At 47.5% G+C, this 16,813-nt stretch overlaps 1 protein-coding gene across 1 annotated transcript in view; it reads left to right on the top strand.

Moving 5' to 3' along the window:
• Positions 1-9,026: 9,026 nt before the first annotated feature.
• ATP2A2 (ATPase sarcoplasmic/endoplasmic reticulum Ca2+ transporting 2) overlaps positions 9,027-16,813 on the top strand; it is a 40,314-nt gene continuing 32,527 nt past the window's right edge. Inside the window, exons 1-3 of the mRNA XM_081123499.1 lie at positions 9,027-9,228; positions 9,986-10,003; positions 10,092-10,174. Coding sequence (XP_080979625.1) covers positions 9,111-9,228; positions 9,986-10,003; positions 10,092-10,174 — 219 coding nt within the window. The 5' untranslated portion in view covers positions 9,027-9,110. The remainder of the gene's footprint in view (positions 9,229-9,985; positions 10,004-10,091; positions 10,175-16,813) is intronic.

The raw sequence follows: 16,813 nt of genomic DNA, 5'->3' as shown, positions 1-16,813 counted from the left end.
CCCATGAACTCTGCTCTCTCCTCCCAAGAAACTTCAGTTCCTTTTGTTGGGAGGTGAGAAAGGGGTAGGAGCCAAAGAAGAAACTCACTTTCTCCGGAGCCCCTGGCTGAGGCCCATGTATACAAAGTATCCGATTGTATCATTAGCCTGCAGCCTGAAGTTCATCTCCTTCAACCCGGTGCCTACAGGCCTTGTCTTGGTGGGCTGGGAAAGCCGGGCCTGTCTTTTCTTACATTTCCACTCACTTCTCAAGTCTTTATTCCTGCCGGCCACGGGCACCTCTCGCTCTGTTTCCCTTTCTGTGTGTGCACATGGTGTATTTGCTGGGCGGCCTTGAAACACCTTTGTCCTGCTATCATCGGTGGGCAAGCGAGCGATCACACTCTCCATTTAAAAGCTGGGTGAGATAAGGTCAGCAAGATGTGCGGTGTGGAGATGGCACCCGGACAAGGGAAAGTGACTGGCAGTGGCTCGCGTTGTTTTGGGGCCGGTTTATGTTGCTGTGCAGTTGTAATGGAAAAGAAATAAAAATAAAAACCCCGGGGCCCATTTCGGCCTGAGCTTGGGAAGTTAATCCCATGGTCCTGGCAGAGTTCCAGCTCAGGTCACCGCATTCTGCTGGCAGAAGCCTCCTGGTGCATTTTCCGGTGGCTGTAACTTTTTCTGTTTTGCCTCTTTCTCAGCTCCGTGTGCCGTGAATTAAACTGCTGTCCCTTCTCCACCCTGGGGAGGTTCCAGTTCTGTGGGACTCAGGATGACCCCCCCTCCTTACCCCAGTGGGAGGAGGGACTGATCTGGGACCAGGAAATAAACCAGGTCCGAGGACAAGCCTGGGAGATGTTTGCTACAGTCAAGATCTATGTGAATGTCACAGAGTCAGACTTCTTGCATTGAAGGTTTTTCAGGGTGCTCAGTGGTTAGAGTGTCTGCCCTTGCACCAAAGGGTCAAGGGTTCGATTCCTGGTCAAGGGCCCTTGCCTGGGTTGCACGTTCAGGAGGCAACCATTCCCTGTGTCTCTCCACGTCAGTGTTTCTCTCTCTCCCTTCCACTCTCTCTAAAAATCAATGGAAAAAATATTCTTGGGGGAGGATTCACACACACACACACACACACACACACACACACAAGTTTTCCAGCAATCATCTAGTTTGTTTCCAAAACTCTATGCATCTATTATTCCATTTGTTTTGTAACATTTGTTTTGCAATTTGAAAATGTTTCTTTATCTGAAACATTTCTTTACCCGGAGTACTTAGAAATGTATCTCCTTCCCTAATAGATATGCTTTTGTTGCTTCTTTTAATTGCTTTACAGATTTATCTTCCCTAACGTTTAACTCTTTCCCATGTGAAATTTAGTGCATTGCAGGGCGTGAGGAATGGATCTGATCTAATTCTCCTTACAAATAATCTATTCTCGACACTTTGCTGAATAGTGATTTCTAACTCGTGTGGCCTCAGCAAATGACTTCACCTCCCTGAGAATCAGCTTTCAGTAGCCGGAAGAATTGGCGTGAGAATGACACCTGTCAGCCCGGCGTGTCCTGAGGAGGGAGCGAGACCACGCGTGAAAAGTTCCCAGCGCGCTGCAGGCCCGGGATGCCTGTGTAATGAACGATGCCTTCCTTTTCGTCTCCTCCGCTTCCTTTTTATCTGCATCGGCCTTTCCTTTTCTTCCCTCTCCCAGAACTCTTTTATGTACCACTGAATTCAAGCCTAGCTGGAAGGAGCCAAAGGCTGTCTAGCCCAGGTTTTCTATTAGGAAGTTACTGAGTAGAGGACTTGGGAGAAGCGAGTGGGGCACTGAAGGCACTTTTCCTGAAAAGCCCCATCCTAACAACACGTGCACTTTCTTTGCCTGCGAGTGGCCGGGCTGTGTCTCCAGGCCCCTCTCTCCCCAGGTCAGAGAATGCTCTTAGAAGCTGTTCCTCTGAGGCCTCAAAACGCTCCGCTCCCCATGGAGTCGCGTCAGATCTTGGGGGGGGGGGGGCGAGTTTTGAGGACAAAGCTCTGCGTGTGGGTTGCTTTATTTTGGGGGTGGGGTGGGGGTGGGAGTTGGCCGTGGGTTTGCTGCATTCCAGGAAGAGGGAGGACTCCACTCTCCTCTGATGAGTCATGGAAGAGAAATGGCTAATGTTTGCAAAGATCTCCAGCCAAGCCTCGGCTTTCTTGTGCTCCACCCATCCCCCACCTATGCAGATTGGACCCACCAGAGAAGATTCCCACGTTAGGCTTGAAGGCTCAAGCAAGAAGGCATGGGTTTGAGATGGAGAAGCAGCTGAGAGAAGGGGAGGCCCTCGTCGTGTACCCCTGGACTCCAGGTTGCGAGGCACAGGACAGGAGCTCACAATGGGTGGACCTGTCTCCCCATGAGGACGTGATCTGGGTGAGGTGGGAGGACTCAGTGAATGAACTGGGCCGTCCCAAGGGACCTGCATGAGAGAACTTCCAGTCAACTCTGCGTCTGCAGAGGGGTGAAGAAGGGAGCCAAGGGGACTGCAGAAAAGAAGGCAAGTGCTAGGAGGCGAGGGGAGTCTTGCAATTGAGAGGAGCCGTGAGCTTCATCTTGGACAGGGCAGGCGGGCGGGCGGGGTGAGCCAGGACAGGCCATCCCCTCGGCCTCCGCAGATTGCTGAGGCCAGAAGGGGCTCATGAGGCCTCCTCCCAGATGGAAGGGATCAGGCAGGTCATCAGGCATGCTTCCTTCAGGATACACAGTGTCCCCCTTCCTCCCTTCTCCAAAATCGGGAGAGAATCACAAGGTGACAGGGGAGGGCAGCCAACCTCCTGGGACCTTTTGTGAACTCTCAGGTAGCTACAGCGGATCACAGCAGGAGACCCAAACAAGCCTCCACCCCCCCATACACACACCCTCCCTGTTTTTTTTCTATTGTGGGACATCAGGGGAGCCAGAGCTTGGGAACAAAGATCCTATTCTAGGAATTTGTCCACTGCAACCCTACCCACTGCATTCATAGTCCTTGAATTTCTGCCCGAAGGAAACCCGACCTGCTCACCGTGCCACCAGCAGGGCCGGAGCAGCACCCTGGCACCCAGCGGGGCAAGGAGAGTCTGAGCAACTCATCGTTTAAAATTCAAATCGAACTTAATCACTATTCAGTTTCCTACCAGGCCCCGGAGGCCCCGTCTCTGCTGCATTTTAAATATTTCCCTGTTTAAGGTCTGAGCACCTAGTGGGGGGAGTTGGGGGGGGGCTGTGGATGGAGGGCGGTGGGGGAGAACTTTTGAAATCTTTCCACCAAAATCAAAGAACAAACTGACCAGAGAGAAAATAGCTGCTATATTTAAACTACATTATCCCATCAGGGAGCTATGGTTTCAAAAACCATTCCATGGGACTTTGTCACTGCATGGGTTTCTTCAAATTGTTTGCAAATGAAAGACCTCGTTAATTTTGTAGATATGTACTGAGCACCTGCTACATGCCCCGCACGGCGCTAGGCACTGGGGACGCGAAGGAAATAAGGGAAACTCAGTCCTGAAAGCAAATGGTGATCACGCGGTCATTCATTTCTGTGCACCTTCTAAGGGGTGATGACCCCTGTCCTCCTGGAGTTTAAACTCTGGTGGGAGGAGACAGGCAAAAAAACAAGTGGCTTAGGTGGTAAGTGCCATGAAAGAGAGAGAACTCTTCACAGGTGTGCCCCTTTGTTTTCTGTCCTGCCCTCAATGCTGTTCTTCTCAGTTCTGGATATGCAAACGGAGGCAAATTATTGGAGACTCAGGTCTCAGGGGAAGGTGACTATCCTACCACCCCGCCCGCTACCTGTCACTTTTGTACGTGAGTCCGTGTCTCCGTCGTGTGGCAAGTTCAGTCAAGGTAGACAGCTGGGTATAAAAGTCTGGATTTACAAACATGTATGTCATTAATATCTCGGTGGCATTTAAAGCAATGGGCCAAGCAAGGGAAGGTGGCAGGTGGGGGGAAATGCCAAGTCCTAAGTCCTGGGCCACGGCACAGTTCGAGTGGAGCAGAAGACAGGAGGGGTGGGAGAAGAAGCCTGGAAAAGGGTCAGCCAGGGAAGTAGGAGGCAAACCTGAGTTACCGTGTCGTAGCTGAGCGATATACAAAATGCTGTGACTAACTTTTGGGTGGTGGGGAGGGAAGTGATGGAGAGGGCCATTCTCAGGGAGGGCTTCCCACAGGGGGTGAGATTTGAGCCCTCATGATTAGGGGCTCACCAGGCAGATCCGAGTGGCAGGAACAGCCTGAGCAAAAGGTAGAGATCTTGGACCCCCCTCAGTGAGGTGGACATCTTTTGTTGGGCCAACCCAACGTTTTTCACCCCTCCTCCTGGTACCAGCACCATGATTTTCCTTTGGGGCATTGTTTTCCTGGAAATGGGTCCTGAACTAGCAGGTTAACCTCACCTGGGAACTCATTAGAAATGCAAATTCTCAGGCTCCATCCCAGACCTACTGAAAGGAGAGTTGTGGAGGTAGGGCCCAGGGCCTGCCTGGCGATGCTGGTGGGTGCCAGAGTTTGATGACGGCTGCTCTAGGGAACCACTTGTCCCCCACTCTCAGTCCATGTGATTCAGGTGGGGCTGACCACAACGCATGCTTCAGTGGGGGGGGGGCATGTGACCCTGAAAAAATATTATTAGGCCTTTCCCTCTATGGAAATTGCTGAACTTGGTGAACGGTAAATTGCAGATGCTGGGAGGGCCGTGTCTGCTACCACCTGGACAGAGCCCACCTGAGAGCAAAAAACTAAGGTAAGCAGCGGAGCCCCGAGAGAGATTCTCAGTGACTTTATCTGAGCACCTGGGTCAGGCTGTTCTCAATTTGGAGTCTCTTTCCAAGAAGTCTCTCTTTTTTTTTTTTTATAAGCATAAGTTAGTCAGTTGGCTTTTTGACCCTGAGCCATCAAAAGAATGCTTATTAATAGTGTCAGGAGGCAAATTTTGGAAATGATATTCTATTAAGTTTGGCAAATTCTCAGATGTTAGAGTTATGGTTTGTGGTCATGTAGGAAAAGCGGTGGTCCCTAGGCCCTGGCATGTGCTTGGTAACAGGAGCTATGACAAACTGGATGCATTTCTGTGAAAAGATAACTGGACAGTGGAGGTGGAAACTCTTGTAGACAATGTATCTGGGACTTAGCAACATATTTGAGAGTCTTCTCATTAAGTTCTTACTGACAAGAAGTGTGGGCTAGCTAATAGCGTAATGGATTAACATCCCATAATCGCCTTAAGAGACTTTGATTTACATAACAAAGAATGTATTTTTCATACCGCAGGACCCTTCAGTCAAGCTGACTACATCGGGCGTTCAGCCAAAAGAATGGCCTGTTCTAAGGCTGTAGGATAAAGTATTACGGGAGCTAAGGAGGCAGGGGAACGCCTTATCAGATTTTCACTTCCCTGACTTTGGAACCTAGAGTCGAGTCGATTTATAGCAGTTGAACAACTAAATCCAGTTGACCGGTCATTTTCTGATCTGCAATGAGTCTCTAGAGGTTCTGTTGGGTAAGGACATAGCAGTCACAAGTCCTGCCTGTCACGTTTGCGTGTCACAGCAGCTGGGACATCTAGCCAAAACATCGCTTTGAAGGACTCTAAAAGAGCACGACAGATTGCAGAGACGGGCCAAAGTGAACAGGAGAACATTCCCCTATAGTCAGAGCTCAATGCCTGGGTTAAAAAATAATAATAAATCAACAGTTCAAGGACACAACGGGAAGAGTTAACGTGACCGCAATTCACATATACAGAGCTCAGTGGATTGTTAACACAGATCAGCAATGTGAGGGGAAAGCATCCGGAACAAAGGCGGGCAGCGAGAGGCCCCGACCAGACTCGCGCCCAGGGTCGGGTGTGTCCAGGGCTGGCCGCGAGGACGCTGAGGGGCTGCAGGCGCCTGCTACAGGAGGAACAGCTCGGGGCCCACGCTGTTCTTTTCAGCCGAGAAGAGAGACTTATCTGGAAATACTCAAAGGGATCTCGCACAGAGGAGGAATTAAACCTATTCAGGGCGGCTCGGGAGCGCTAAACAGGAACCGATGTATAGGAGGAGCTAGTGGGAGGTGGATTCAGCCCCGAGTGAGCCGGCTTTAATGATGAGAGCTGTCCTAATATGGAACAGGCTGCCTTTTGCAGCCTCCGTGGCTTTACAGGAGGGCTGTACAGGGCTGGGGAGCTGGCCCCGGCCTCTTCCGCAGAGTCGCTCTTCCTACTGGGCCTTTTATCCTCTCTGTCTTTTCTGGCTGCCTAGCTTTTTGAAACTAGCCTGCCTCCTACCAGCTGATGACCTCCTCTATCAATTCCTTTGAGGTTCTTTGATCGAATCGTCCATCTTTCTGAATCCCAGTTTCTCTTTTTCCCTTCGCTGTCCTCAATTAGTAGAACGAAAACCTGTCCTCGCCTTGGTTGACCTTGTTAATGAGCACATGGAGGTTATACATGGAGCTGCAATTAAATTGCTACGTAAGAGTAACTAGATCATTCTGCCTTTCCTAGGGGTTGAGGAGCCAAAGTGTATAGCTGCTATGTGATGCAGAAAAGGGCAACACTGTTTCAGTTTAAGGGAGTTGATAGGGCAAAGAACAGTCTAGGAGGGTGTTGACAATGTGCTAACAGTACCAATGGGAACACACACCGGTTACTTGTTCCTGGGAAACCTGCAATGCTCCCTAGCTCTGTTTCTCGGTTGTCTGAAATCCCACTAACCTTCACAGCCATTCCCACCACACCAGTAGTTCAGAGGCCCTCCTGTTGATTTCACAAATCGGAAATCAATGAACTTGAGTCGGGCAAAGGGAGGCAAGGCCCTTTGCCAGTGGCTGAGAGTTCAGGGATGGTGGGACTCTTTCATTCACTCGAACAGTAGGCGGTCCATCAATGAGGAGCGTATCCCAGGGATTGTACTGCCTCCCGAGGTTGGACAAGCTGGAGGAGCCCCTGGTTCTCACAAAGCTTATATCCTAGGAGGGGGAGACAGGCAGTGGACAGGTAAACACAAATATGGCCAAAGAGGTAAGTGCTGCAAAGAAAATAAAACAGTGTGATGCTATAGCGAGGGCGACTGGGGAGGGTAGCTACTTAAGTGAGCCCAGGCATCCCTGAGGTGACACGCAAGCCGAGATCTGAATGAGATGGAACCAGGCACTGTCCCTCCTGCAGGAGGCTGCAATCCTGTGACCCAACCAGTTTCCACCTGGCCTGCCTCAGTGCAGTTGCCCTGCGCTAGACTTTTGTTTCATGTAGGGTTTTGTTGGTTCCTGTCCAAGTATCAATCAAAACTGCATGCCAGCCTCCTCCACTCCTTGGAAATAATTAAATGAAATGACGTGCCTGATTTTTTTTTTCCAGCTGGGTTAATGCGCGGTGATTTACATCTGTTGAAGGCATTTATCTGAAGTCCCGAGGCTGAGCCATCTGGGACAAGGGAGGTGATTTTTTTTTTTTTTTTGCTCCGCTTTGGCACCCGCGGATGATGCATTGTTGCCGAACACAAAAGCGGACTAAAATGTTTCACTCTGCGACACGCTCTTAAGAAAGCTGTTCCCTGCGACGCCAATATGTTCACGCTTCGATCATGCATTTTTCACCGCAAAGGTCCCCGTTGAGTGGTCTAACTTCCTTATATGGCAAAATTCCCTTCATCTTGCTGTTACCTAGGTTTCCGTACAGATTTCAGGGGCTTCGAATTAAAAGTCCCTTTTCTGCCTAGTGGGGAACGTGGGAGTCTAGGAAATAAGCCTTGATTTCAGCGCCCAAGCGAAGCCCCTTCTAGCGCAACTCTCTCTGCTATTTAGCAGCGTGACCTGTGTCTTCGATGCAGACGTGAGTCAAAGGCCGCGTGGGCTAATTAAACATAAAATCAAAGCTCCTCCTTCCTCCCCTCCAGTGGGATTTCCGCAGTCAGGGCACAGAGCCCGCTGGGGAAGGGCTCCTGGCGCGCGGCGGGGCCCCCGGCCGGGGGCGCGGGGCTCCCGAGGCGGCGGATGAAGGGTGTGGGCAGCGTGGGACGTGAGCTGCGGCACCCCTGCCCTCGGTCCCTGCGGCGGCGCTGCGAAGGAGACTTCAGGCTGCAGAGTGCGGCCCTGGCGGCCAAGGGCGAGGGGGCGAGCCAAGGACACGCACCCGCGTGCGCTTCGGGGAGCCCGGCGCGGACCGAGCTCCCGGGCTCCCGGGCTGCCACCCCGGCACGTGCCGACCCCAAGGGCAAGCGGCTCCCTCGGGGAAGCGAGTGCAGGGAGCCCTCCGTGAGCCCGTCGCACCCCGGGACCATAGTTCTTTGGATGGATGGGGATCGATAGGCGCACAAGCGCCGGACAGATGGGGCCCGAGCTCGCCCTGCGCCAGACAGCGGGCCGCAGGGCGCACGGCGGCCTCGATCCGGGTTCCTGGGGGCGGTGCGCGAGGGGCGGGGCCTGCGTGGCAGCGTGGGCGCGAGTCGCGCAGGAGGGAGGGGGCGGGGCCGCGCCTCCCGCGCCGCGCTGGGCCCTCTCGGCCAATGAGCGGCGTCCACATGCCGCGGCGGCGGCGAGAGGGGAGGCAGCGGCGGATAAATGCTATTAGAGCAGCCGCCGCGGAGCCGTCCCCGACGCCACCTCCTTCTCCGCCGCCGCAGTTTCCTCCGCCGCTGTCGGGGGTGCGGGGCTGAGGGAACCGCGCGAGCGCGCTGCGCACCACCCGCTGGGCCCGCTGCCCTCGATCGGTGCCGCTGTCAGCGGACGGCCAGGCGCCCCCTCCTCCGGCCCGGGCGGGGCCGCGAATCACCTCAGGCGCGCGGGGAGGGGGCTCGGGGGCCGCGGCCTGCGCCCCGGACGGGCTGTTGAGGGCGAAAGGAGGCCCTCTCTTCGGAGGAGGAGAGGGAGGGTCGGGAGCCCCCCGCCGCCCAGCGGAGCCCGAGGCGGGCGCCGGCGAGGCCGGGCCGCGAGAGGGGCGGTTGTCCGCGGGAGGGGTGCGGGGTGATTCAGCGCCCCGCGAGGCGGAAGCGGCCGGAGGAGGAGGAGGAGGAGGGGGAGACGCCAGTCCGCGCCGGGGCGCCCGGGGTGGCACGAGCCCGCGGTCCGAGTGCGAGGCGGAGGCGAGGAGGCCGCGGGGACGGGAGGCGAGGCCGGCCGGGCCCCCGCAGCCATGGAGAACGCGCACACAAAGACGGTGGAGGAGGTGCTGGGTCACTTCGGCGTCAACGAGAGCACGGGGCTGAGCCTGGAGCAGGTCAAGAAGCTCAAGGAGAGATGGGGCTCCAACGGTAGGTGGCCGGCGCCGGGGCTGCACGGGCCCCGCGAGGCCGGGCGCGGGCCCCGCGAGCCAGGGAAAATGGCTGACCGGGCCCCACCTCGTGGGTCTCGGCTCCGCGCCCGCCGAGGGCTGCAGGCGGCCGGCCGAGCCCGCGCGCGCGGGCCCCGCGGGAGAGGGGCTGCCGGCGGGGGGCGCGGGGGCGCGGGGCCCGCGGCTCCTCCTCCGCCGCCTGGCCGCTCGAGCCCTTGACCTTCCCCGCGCGCGGCGGGATCCGAGGCTTGTCAGCCGCCGCCGCCGCGGGCCCCGGTGGAGGGAAGGACGAGCCCTCCTGCAGCTGGGCTGAGCCCCGCGAGACATTTTCTCGTCCCCGGCCGGCTGGGAGGCGGAGGCGGCGGCGGCGTTGAGAACGCCGCCCGCGGTCGGCCTCGCACTGCCCCGACTGGCACATCTGGCAGAAGGGATGACCTCGCCGAAAAGACTCCCGGTCTCAGGATCCCGGTCTAGGTGGCGAGGAGATTTTTAACGCTTTGGGGGGTAGACAGACCTAAGGCCATTGGTTGCAGCGAGTACGGCATATTTCCTCGGGGTACCATTTTAGTGTGGTTTCCATTAAAAAATGGTCGAATGTACAGATATCCAGTTACGTCTTTCCAAAACAGGGATAATTTTTAGCAATTTTTTTTAGGAAGACAGAACGCTAAAATGTTTTTTGTTTTTTTTTCACTCCCCTCTTGACACGTTGCCTGGCGAATTTCTCCGTTCTGCAGAGTTACCGGCTGAAGAAGGTAAGTAACCTTAAAATGTTCTCCCCCCCCTTCTCCTTGGTGCTGATGTTAAGATGACATTTACAGCAAATATGTTTGCTTTTAACAGGAAAAACCTTGCTGGAACTTGTGATTGAGCAGTTTGAAGACTTACTAGTTAGAATTTTATTGCTGGCCGCATGTATATCTTTTGTAAGTATAAAGCAATTTATTTTCTCTCCAAAGAGTTGAGAATGTTCCATAGATGAAAATCCAGGAAATAAATGATGTCTGTTGGGTGAGGACATTATATTTGGAGGTTTAAGCAGTATCTCTATGAATTTTTTTTTTTTTTAACCTAGGTATTTTAAAATTACAAAACACTGGAAGCCATTTGTGAACAAAATAAATGGATGCCTGACATTTGTAGTGCAGTTAGAAATTATTCTCAAGTGTGGCAGGGTCTTACAAGTTCTTGTGATTTATCAGTTTTTAATATTGAAAAGTTCTTCATTGGAAGGCCTTTTCTGTTTTGGGTTCATCCATTGTGTAAGGTCATACCGAGATGATGATGGGCTCTTTATAGTCTGTAAATAGAACTTACAAAAGGAATATTCCAGTTGCTCTCCTGTCCTGGTAATGGCAAGGTGACAGTTGTTTCTGACAGTGACAAGAATGATGACGGCAGTGATGGCACCGCTGTTGACCAAATTTGGTCACTGACCTTTAGGGTGGCATATTTATCTAAATTGGACCCTTGTCTTGAGTGACTCCTGGGTTAAGAGAACAAGGTTCAGTACAGTTGGTTCTAGATCTTAAAAGAAAAATAGAACCATAGCGTTTTTTCTTGTTCTGTACGTGCTCACCCGCTGGAGTCCTGTACGGTTGCTAAGAAACTGGTGAAATGCAGAAGACTTAGAGCAGAAGAAAGGATGGGGGCTGGCTAGGATATTTCTACATTATTAACATCTTTTTCTGTTGAGTATTAATTTTTTACTGTATTTTTTTCTTGAGCAGTAGACTTCTTGGTATTTTTCCTAAAAATGGTCATGAATAGGACACAGATGTTCTTGATCCTAACAGCATGAGATGCCTTTTGTTCTTAACTTACAGTATTTTATTCTTATGAAAACTGTGATGGGAAATGAAATTCACCCAGCATAGCACTCTTTTCAGTCTTCGAAAAATTGACACAGCTTCAGGCTTTATTTTTGTATGTTTATATGTATGTGAACCCCAGGGATCTGCCTTAGTGCTTATGACAACCATACCATAGCGGGCTGTTTTGAAAACTAAATTAAGGAAGTAGCGGATATTAATTTAGGTGAAGGGAAAAACTTGGAAAGAGGTGAACTTTGTTTTGGAGTAATTCTGTACACAAATTCTGCCATTGGGACTTTAATATATATTATGCCGCATTAGTTAAGTGATGTGTAGCCATTAATCAGCCCTCTTTTCAATGGTTTTCACTGAGTAAAATTAAGAGTGATATGTCAAACCATTCAACATCCTGAGTTAATAATCCATATCTCTTACATATCCATTCTTAATTTAACCCTTCAACCTCCCCCCAATAGCTGCTGTTTTAACCAATTAAGAGATATTAATTAAGATCTGCTTAACTAGTTTCAGTATATTGTCATGGAGCAAAAATTATAATTTGGGCGAGTGTAATATTTATATGTAAGCTGGCTACATAATTCTGAAATAGTCTTAGCTTTGTTAATTAAAATACTGGGTTTCAATAAGGTCATCAGGGACTTCTTAGAAGTTAATCAACTGATTTATACAAGCTAGAGCTAAAATGAACTTATATTAAGTATTCTGTGTATGTAACTTAAGGCGCTGTTGTAACATCAGTGGCATTATTTCCAATAAGCAAGCTAATTGACAATTTGGGTTATATGGGTATCTTGAGTGGCCAGTTTGTGTGACTGTATTAACATTTTTAATTAATGATGTGTGTGATATTTACTTTGAAGTAAGTAGTTTATAGTTTCTAGGCATTTTCAAGTGGGTTTTAAAATAAGTGCTTTAATTTTTGTAAGGCAGGATGTTGGGTTTTTGTAGCTTTATTTTGAAATTGAGATTTGAGTTACCTTTGGGTAACTACTTGGAGTTATTGCTCAGGAAATGAACTATGTTACATTTTTATTTTATTGGTTGCTATATAGAAAAGTAATATGTGTCTAGGAAGTATTGTTACTTAATTTGCTTTGTTTGATTAAGAGATTGCAGATATAGCCCAGCTGGTTTGGCTCAGTGGTTAGAGCCTCAGCCCGAGGACTGAAGGGTCCTGGGCTCGATTCCGGCCAAGGGCACGTTCCCTGGTTGCAGGCTTGATCCCTGGTCCTGATCATAGGCATGCAGGAGGCAACCAATCGATCTCTCATAGATACATCTTTCCCCTCTTCCACTCTCTGAAACGCAATTGGAAAAAATACCCTCAGAGGAGGATTAAAGAAAGAAAGAAAGAAATTGCATGTTTGCTACCCTGGCTGGTTTGCCTCGGTGGTTAGAGCATCAGTCCACACAGGGAAGGGTCTTGAGTTAGATTCCCAGTCAGGGGCCTGTACCTGGGTTGCAGATTCAGTCCCCACCACGTCAGGGCGCTTTTGGGAGGTGACCAATTGATGTGTCTTTCTCACATTGGTCTTTCTCTTTCTCTCTCGTCTCTCTCTCTGACTCTCTCTCTCTCTCTCTCCCCCTTCCCCCCTTCCCCCCTTCCCCCCTTCCCCCCTTCCCTCCTTCCCTCCTTCCCTCCTTCCCTCCTTCCCTCCTTCCCTCCTTCCCTCCTTCCCTTCTACCCTTCTACTCTCTCAAAATCAATGGAGAAAATATCCTCGGGGGAGGATTAGCAAAAAAAAAAAAACCCATAAAAACCTGTTTGGTGATTTTTCTTCAGGTGTGGTTGGCACTCCTGCTACCTTTTTACTTGACCTTTTCATTCCCCATTTCTTTATCTTTCAAAAGAGCACTGTAGTTCTCAGTTTATTCCTATTTAATAGGAAAAACTGGTAGAATATCCATGTTCTTTTGGAGAAGCAAATATAGAGGTCTATATATATGATAATCATCAGGTTCTGGTCAAGTTAAAAAGAAATATTATGCTTTAGTGATTTATTTCAAATATCAAACTAGGTAGTAAACTGTTAACCATAGTTAATATTTTGCTGTGGCAGAAAGTAGGAAACTATTAATGTTTTACACTTGTGACCTGTAGGGATAGTATAATTAAATTATAATATTGAAAGTAGTTTATTTTAAAGGTCACTTAGATTGGAAGAAGTGAGCGATACATCTCCCATTGCATATGAAATAACATTAAAAATTCCATAATTTAAAATTTTTTTATTTATTGATTTGAGAGAGAAAAACATCGACTTGTTACACTGATTTATGTACTCATTGGTTGATTCTTATATGTGCCCTGACTGAGGGATCGAACCTGCAGCCTTGGTGTATTGGGATGATGCTCTAACCGCCTGAGCTTGACCAGCCAGGGCCAAAATTTCTTAATTTTAACATTCAGGACTGTCTATCCTTTTATTTTGTCTTTCTATCCTTCGTCACCAACTTTTCCATTCATACAACGCATCATATGGTTGCTTACCTGCAATTCTCCTTTCCTCTTTCACCGTTTTGTTAGGTATTTATTTAACACTTGGTATATGGCACGGACATTGGGGCTGTAGTATCAGACAAAATAGACATATTCTTACCTGGAGCTGACATTCTAGTTGAGACAGATAACAAACAAGTAAAATATATAATAACCTTTCGGACATTGATAGTGCTGTGAAGAAAAATTAAGTGGGGGTGGGGGGAGCAGTAGAATAACGAAGTAATGAAGAGGGGAGTACAGTTTTCAAATAGGGTGGTCAGGAGAGGCCTCTAAGAAGGTGACATTTGAGAAAAGACCCGAAGGAGGGGAGCATGAGGGCCATGTTTGTCTCATCTGAATCATAGAGTCCTCTATGGTAACACAATTTGCATAAGTTTCACTACCCCCACCCCCATTTCCCCACCTCAGCTGCTTAGATAAACCCTAAAATGCTAGTAGAACTTTCTTAGACCAAGGCACTTCTCAGCTTTTCACTTACATTTGAATAATTGTGTTTTCTACCTACTGGACCCTTTAAAGGGATTCTTAATTCCTTTTAGAGCCTTGATTATTGGTTTTGCTATATCTAATATGTATTTGGGTGAGTTTGTTGGTAGCGTTTTCAAAATATGTGAGCTCTGTATACTGTGGTTTTCTCAGAATAGTATATTTAAGAAGTGTTTGATATTGTAGTGATTTGAAAATTTTTTTTGTTTACAGTTTCTTATTTTAAAAAAGATAAAATGGGCAGTTACTGATTGGTTTAACTAACTTATTTAGAGCCTTTCTTTAAAATATGGTTTAAAAGGTGAATGTGTGTGTGTAGTAAGAGTCTTACACCTTAGAGGTTCCATGAGGTTTTGTTTATGCATTTGGGTGTCTATTTAATAAATACATAGTGAGCATCAACTGAGTCTAAGAGACTCTCAAGGCCCCTGGGGAGGCAACAGTGAACAGAACGCCATACAAACAGATAGTCTTTTTTGTTCAACCTATTCTCAGTAAAGACTTTTTTAAACATTTCCCCCTTCCTCCTGTATAAACATATTTTGTATAACTTCTGGTAAATCCTAATTGTGAGCTAGCTTTACTATTATGCTAATAAGGCATCTTGCAATTCAGTAATAATGTGTCACTCATCCAATTTCTCTCCTTTTCTCTACCCTTTTCCTCATCTTTTGTCAGCACCACTTACACAAGAGAGGTTTTCTTTTTAGTAGAACAAAACCATGGAGGATTGCACAATGTAATTTGAACATGATTGACTGGATTGGTTCTTACCAGTTATTGAAATATGGTTGATCTTCATTTTGGGCTGTTGCATTTAATTCTTTGGGTTATTTGTTGTTTTAAAATAGACATTTTTAAGTGTTCAGGAAATTGTTGGTTCTTAATTTTTAATAGGTTCGACACATCCTTCAACCCTAGAGATTTGCCCATTAGTTTCTTATTAAACAGTAATAAGTATATCTGTAAACTTTTAAATAACTATGAATTCCTGTGTTTCTTACACATAAATATTTAAAGTCATATAGTGGAAGGAAAGACTACTGCATTGTACAGATTAAGATTATTATATTATTGATGAACACCACTGGGCAAAGGAACTACACATTTCTTGAAAAGGAGAGGTCTGCTCTGATAGTTCTGTCACTGCTTGCTTAGTCTTTTCCCTTTGCTCCAGCTGGTAGGGGATATTGCTCTAAGTTTGTTCCTCAGGCCTAGCTGCCAAGAGGGAAATTCATATCTGCGTTAACAAGGTGTGAAGCTTATCTTACGGTTGCTAATGCTCACTGACCTTTTGGAAAGGTCCTGGTTACTCTTCAAGTTGAGCAATTTTTCTCCCCCAAGTAATTAAGTTTCTTATTTCTGGTGTACTGTCCTTGGCAAATGTTTGGAAGGCTAGTATCAAGGCAGCTGTGATCTTGCATCTATCAAAATTATAACTTCCTAGAGAAGATTTCATTTTGGCATTAGGCCTGGCTTTAACACCAGGAATGCCCTGTTGAAAGCTTGCAGCAACATTATATCCATTCTGGTTTTCTGCCTGCCCTGGTCCACTAGCTGTCAGTGGTGAGTGGCATTTATCAGGACCTGGTCCTGGTGTCTTTTGTTTTTTTTCCTGCTCAAATTGATAATTCTTGTTAATTCACTGTTACCCTCTTTTACTTGGCAATATTCATGTTGAACCTTGCCTCAGTCATCCTGGTCATTTGCTATTTGTGTGAAAACTCACTTTATAGTATCCACTAAGTACACAGTTAGATGGCTTCATTATTGCCATAAATGATATCCGACAATATTAAAAGTCTCAAAAACGATGCTTTTATTGTTTACTAAATAGGTCTTTTAAAGAAAAGGTTTTATTGTGAAACATGCAAACATTTTAAGCAATGTTAAAAAACAAAGGCACATCTTAGCTCCCAGATTGAGTCATTAGATAATATTTAACATCCTTTCTGAATTGGCAGTTTTTCACAGAAATAGGTGTTAAAATTTTAATATTAAGATTCATTGTGTTGGATTCTCTCTTACCTCCTTAGGATTGCTCAGTTATGAAGTATACCATGGCTCTTTTGTAGCTTCTAAACCTTAATAAAGTTATGATTGTGTGAGCTAGAAGTTTATTCTCTGCTCATTTTTTGGGCAGTGTTCTGTGTCCTGTTAGAATATTTTTAGACTTATGTCATTTCTGAAATGCTGTGCTGCTGTACCAGATGTCATATGGAGGATAGCCTTCAAAATATATTCCTGATTATGGGACAACCTTTCAGTAATTCTGAGACAACCTTCAGTAATACCAATGAACATTTCAGAGCTGCATTAATAGTTTACATACTCTAAAAATTTGAGTCGGTGATCAAGTCATTTTTATTTTGGATTTCTGCCACAGGGTGTTATTTGATATGAATATTACCCAAATCAAAGTTGTTAATTGTTGCCTTTTACTTCAACAAAATTAAGAGTTTGTTTTCTTTTTGCTGAATATATACATATAAAATGAATGGGATTTATTTCCCCAAAAGTATTTTATTTGGACTTTAAAACAGAATCACATGAAAAAATGAATTAGTTCTTAAGGGTATTGTTAAGTTGTATAGTTTCGGTTTTCAAGAATTATTTTAAACAAGACATAAGCTGGTCTTTGGGGTCATTACATTTCACCACTACTGGTTTCTAGGGATGGTAAGAAAAGAGATTTTGTGGGTCGTGATTCCTTTAGTACCTGCCACTTTTGTTATAAAGTG

The sequence above is a fragment of the Miniopterus schreibersii genome (genome assembly GCF_964146895.1).
Source record: "Miniopterus schreibersii genome assembly, chromosome: 20".
Lineage (NCBI taxonomy): Eukaryota > Metazoa > Chordata > Mammalia > Chiroptera > Miniopteridae > Miniopterus > Miniopterus schreibersii.
This window is presented reverse-complemented; position numbering and strand designations above follow the sequence as displayed.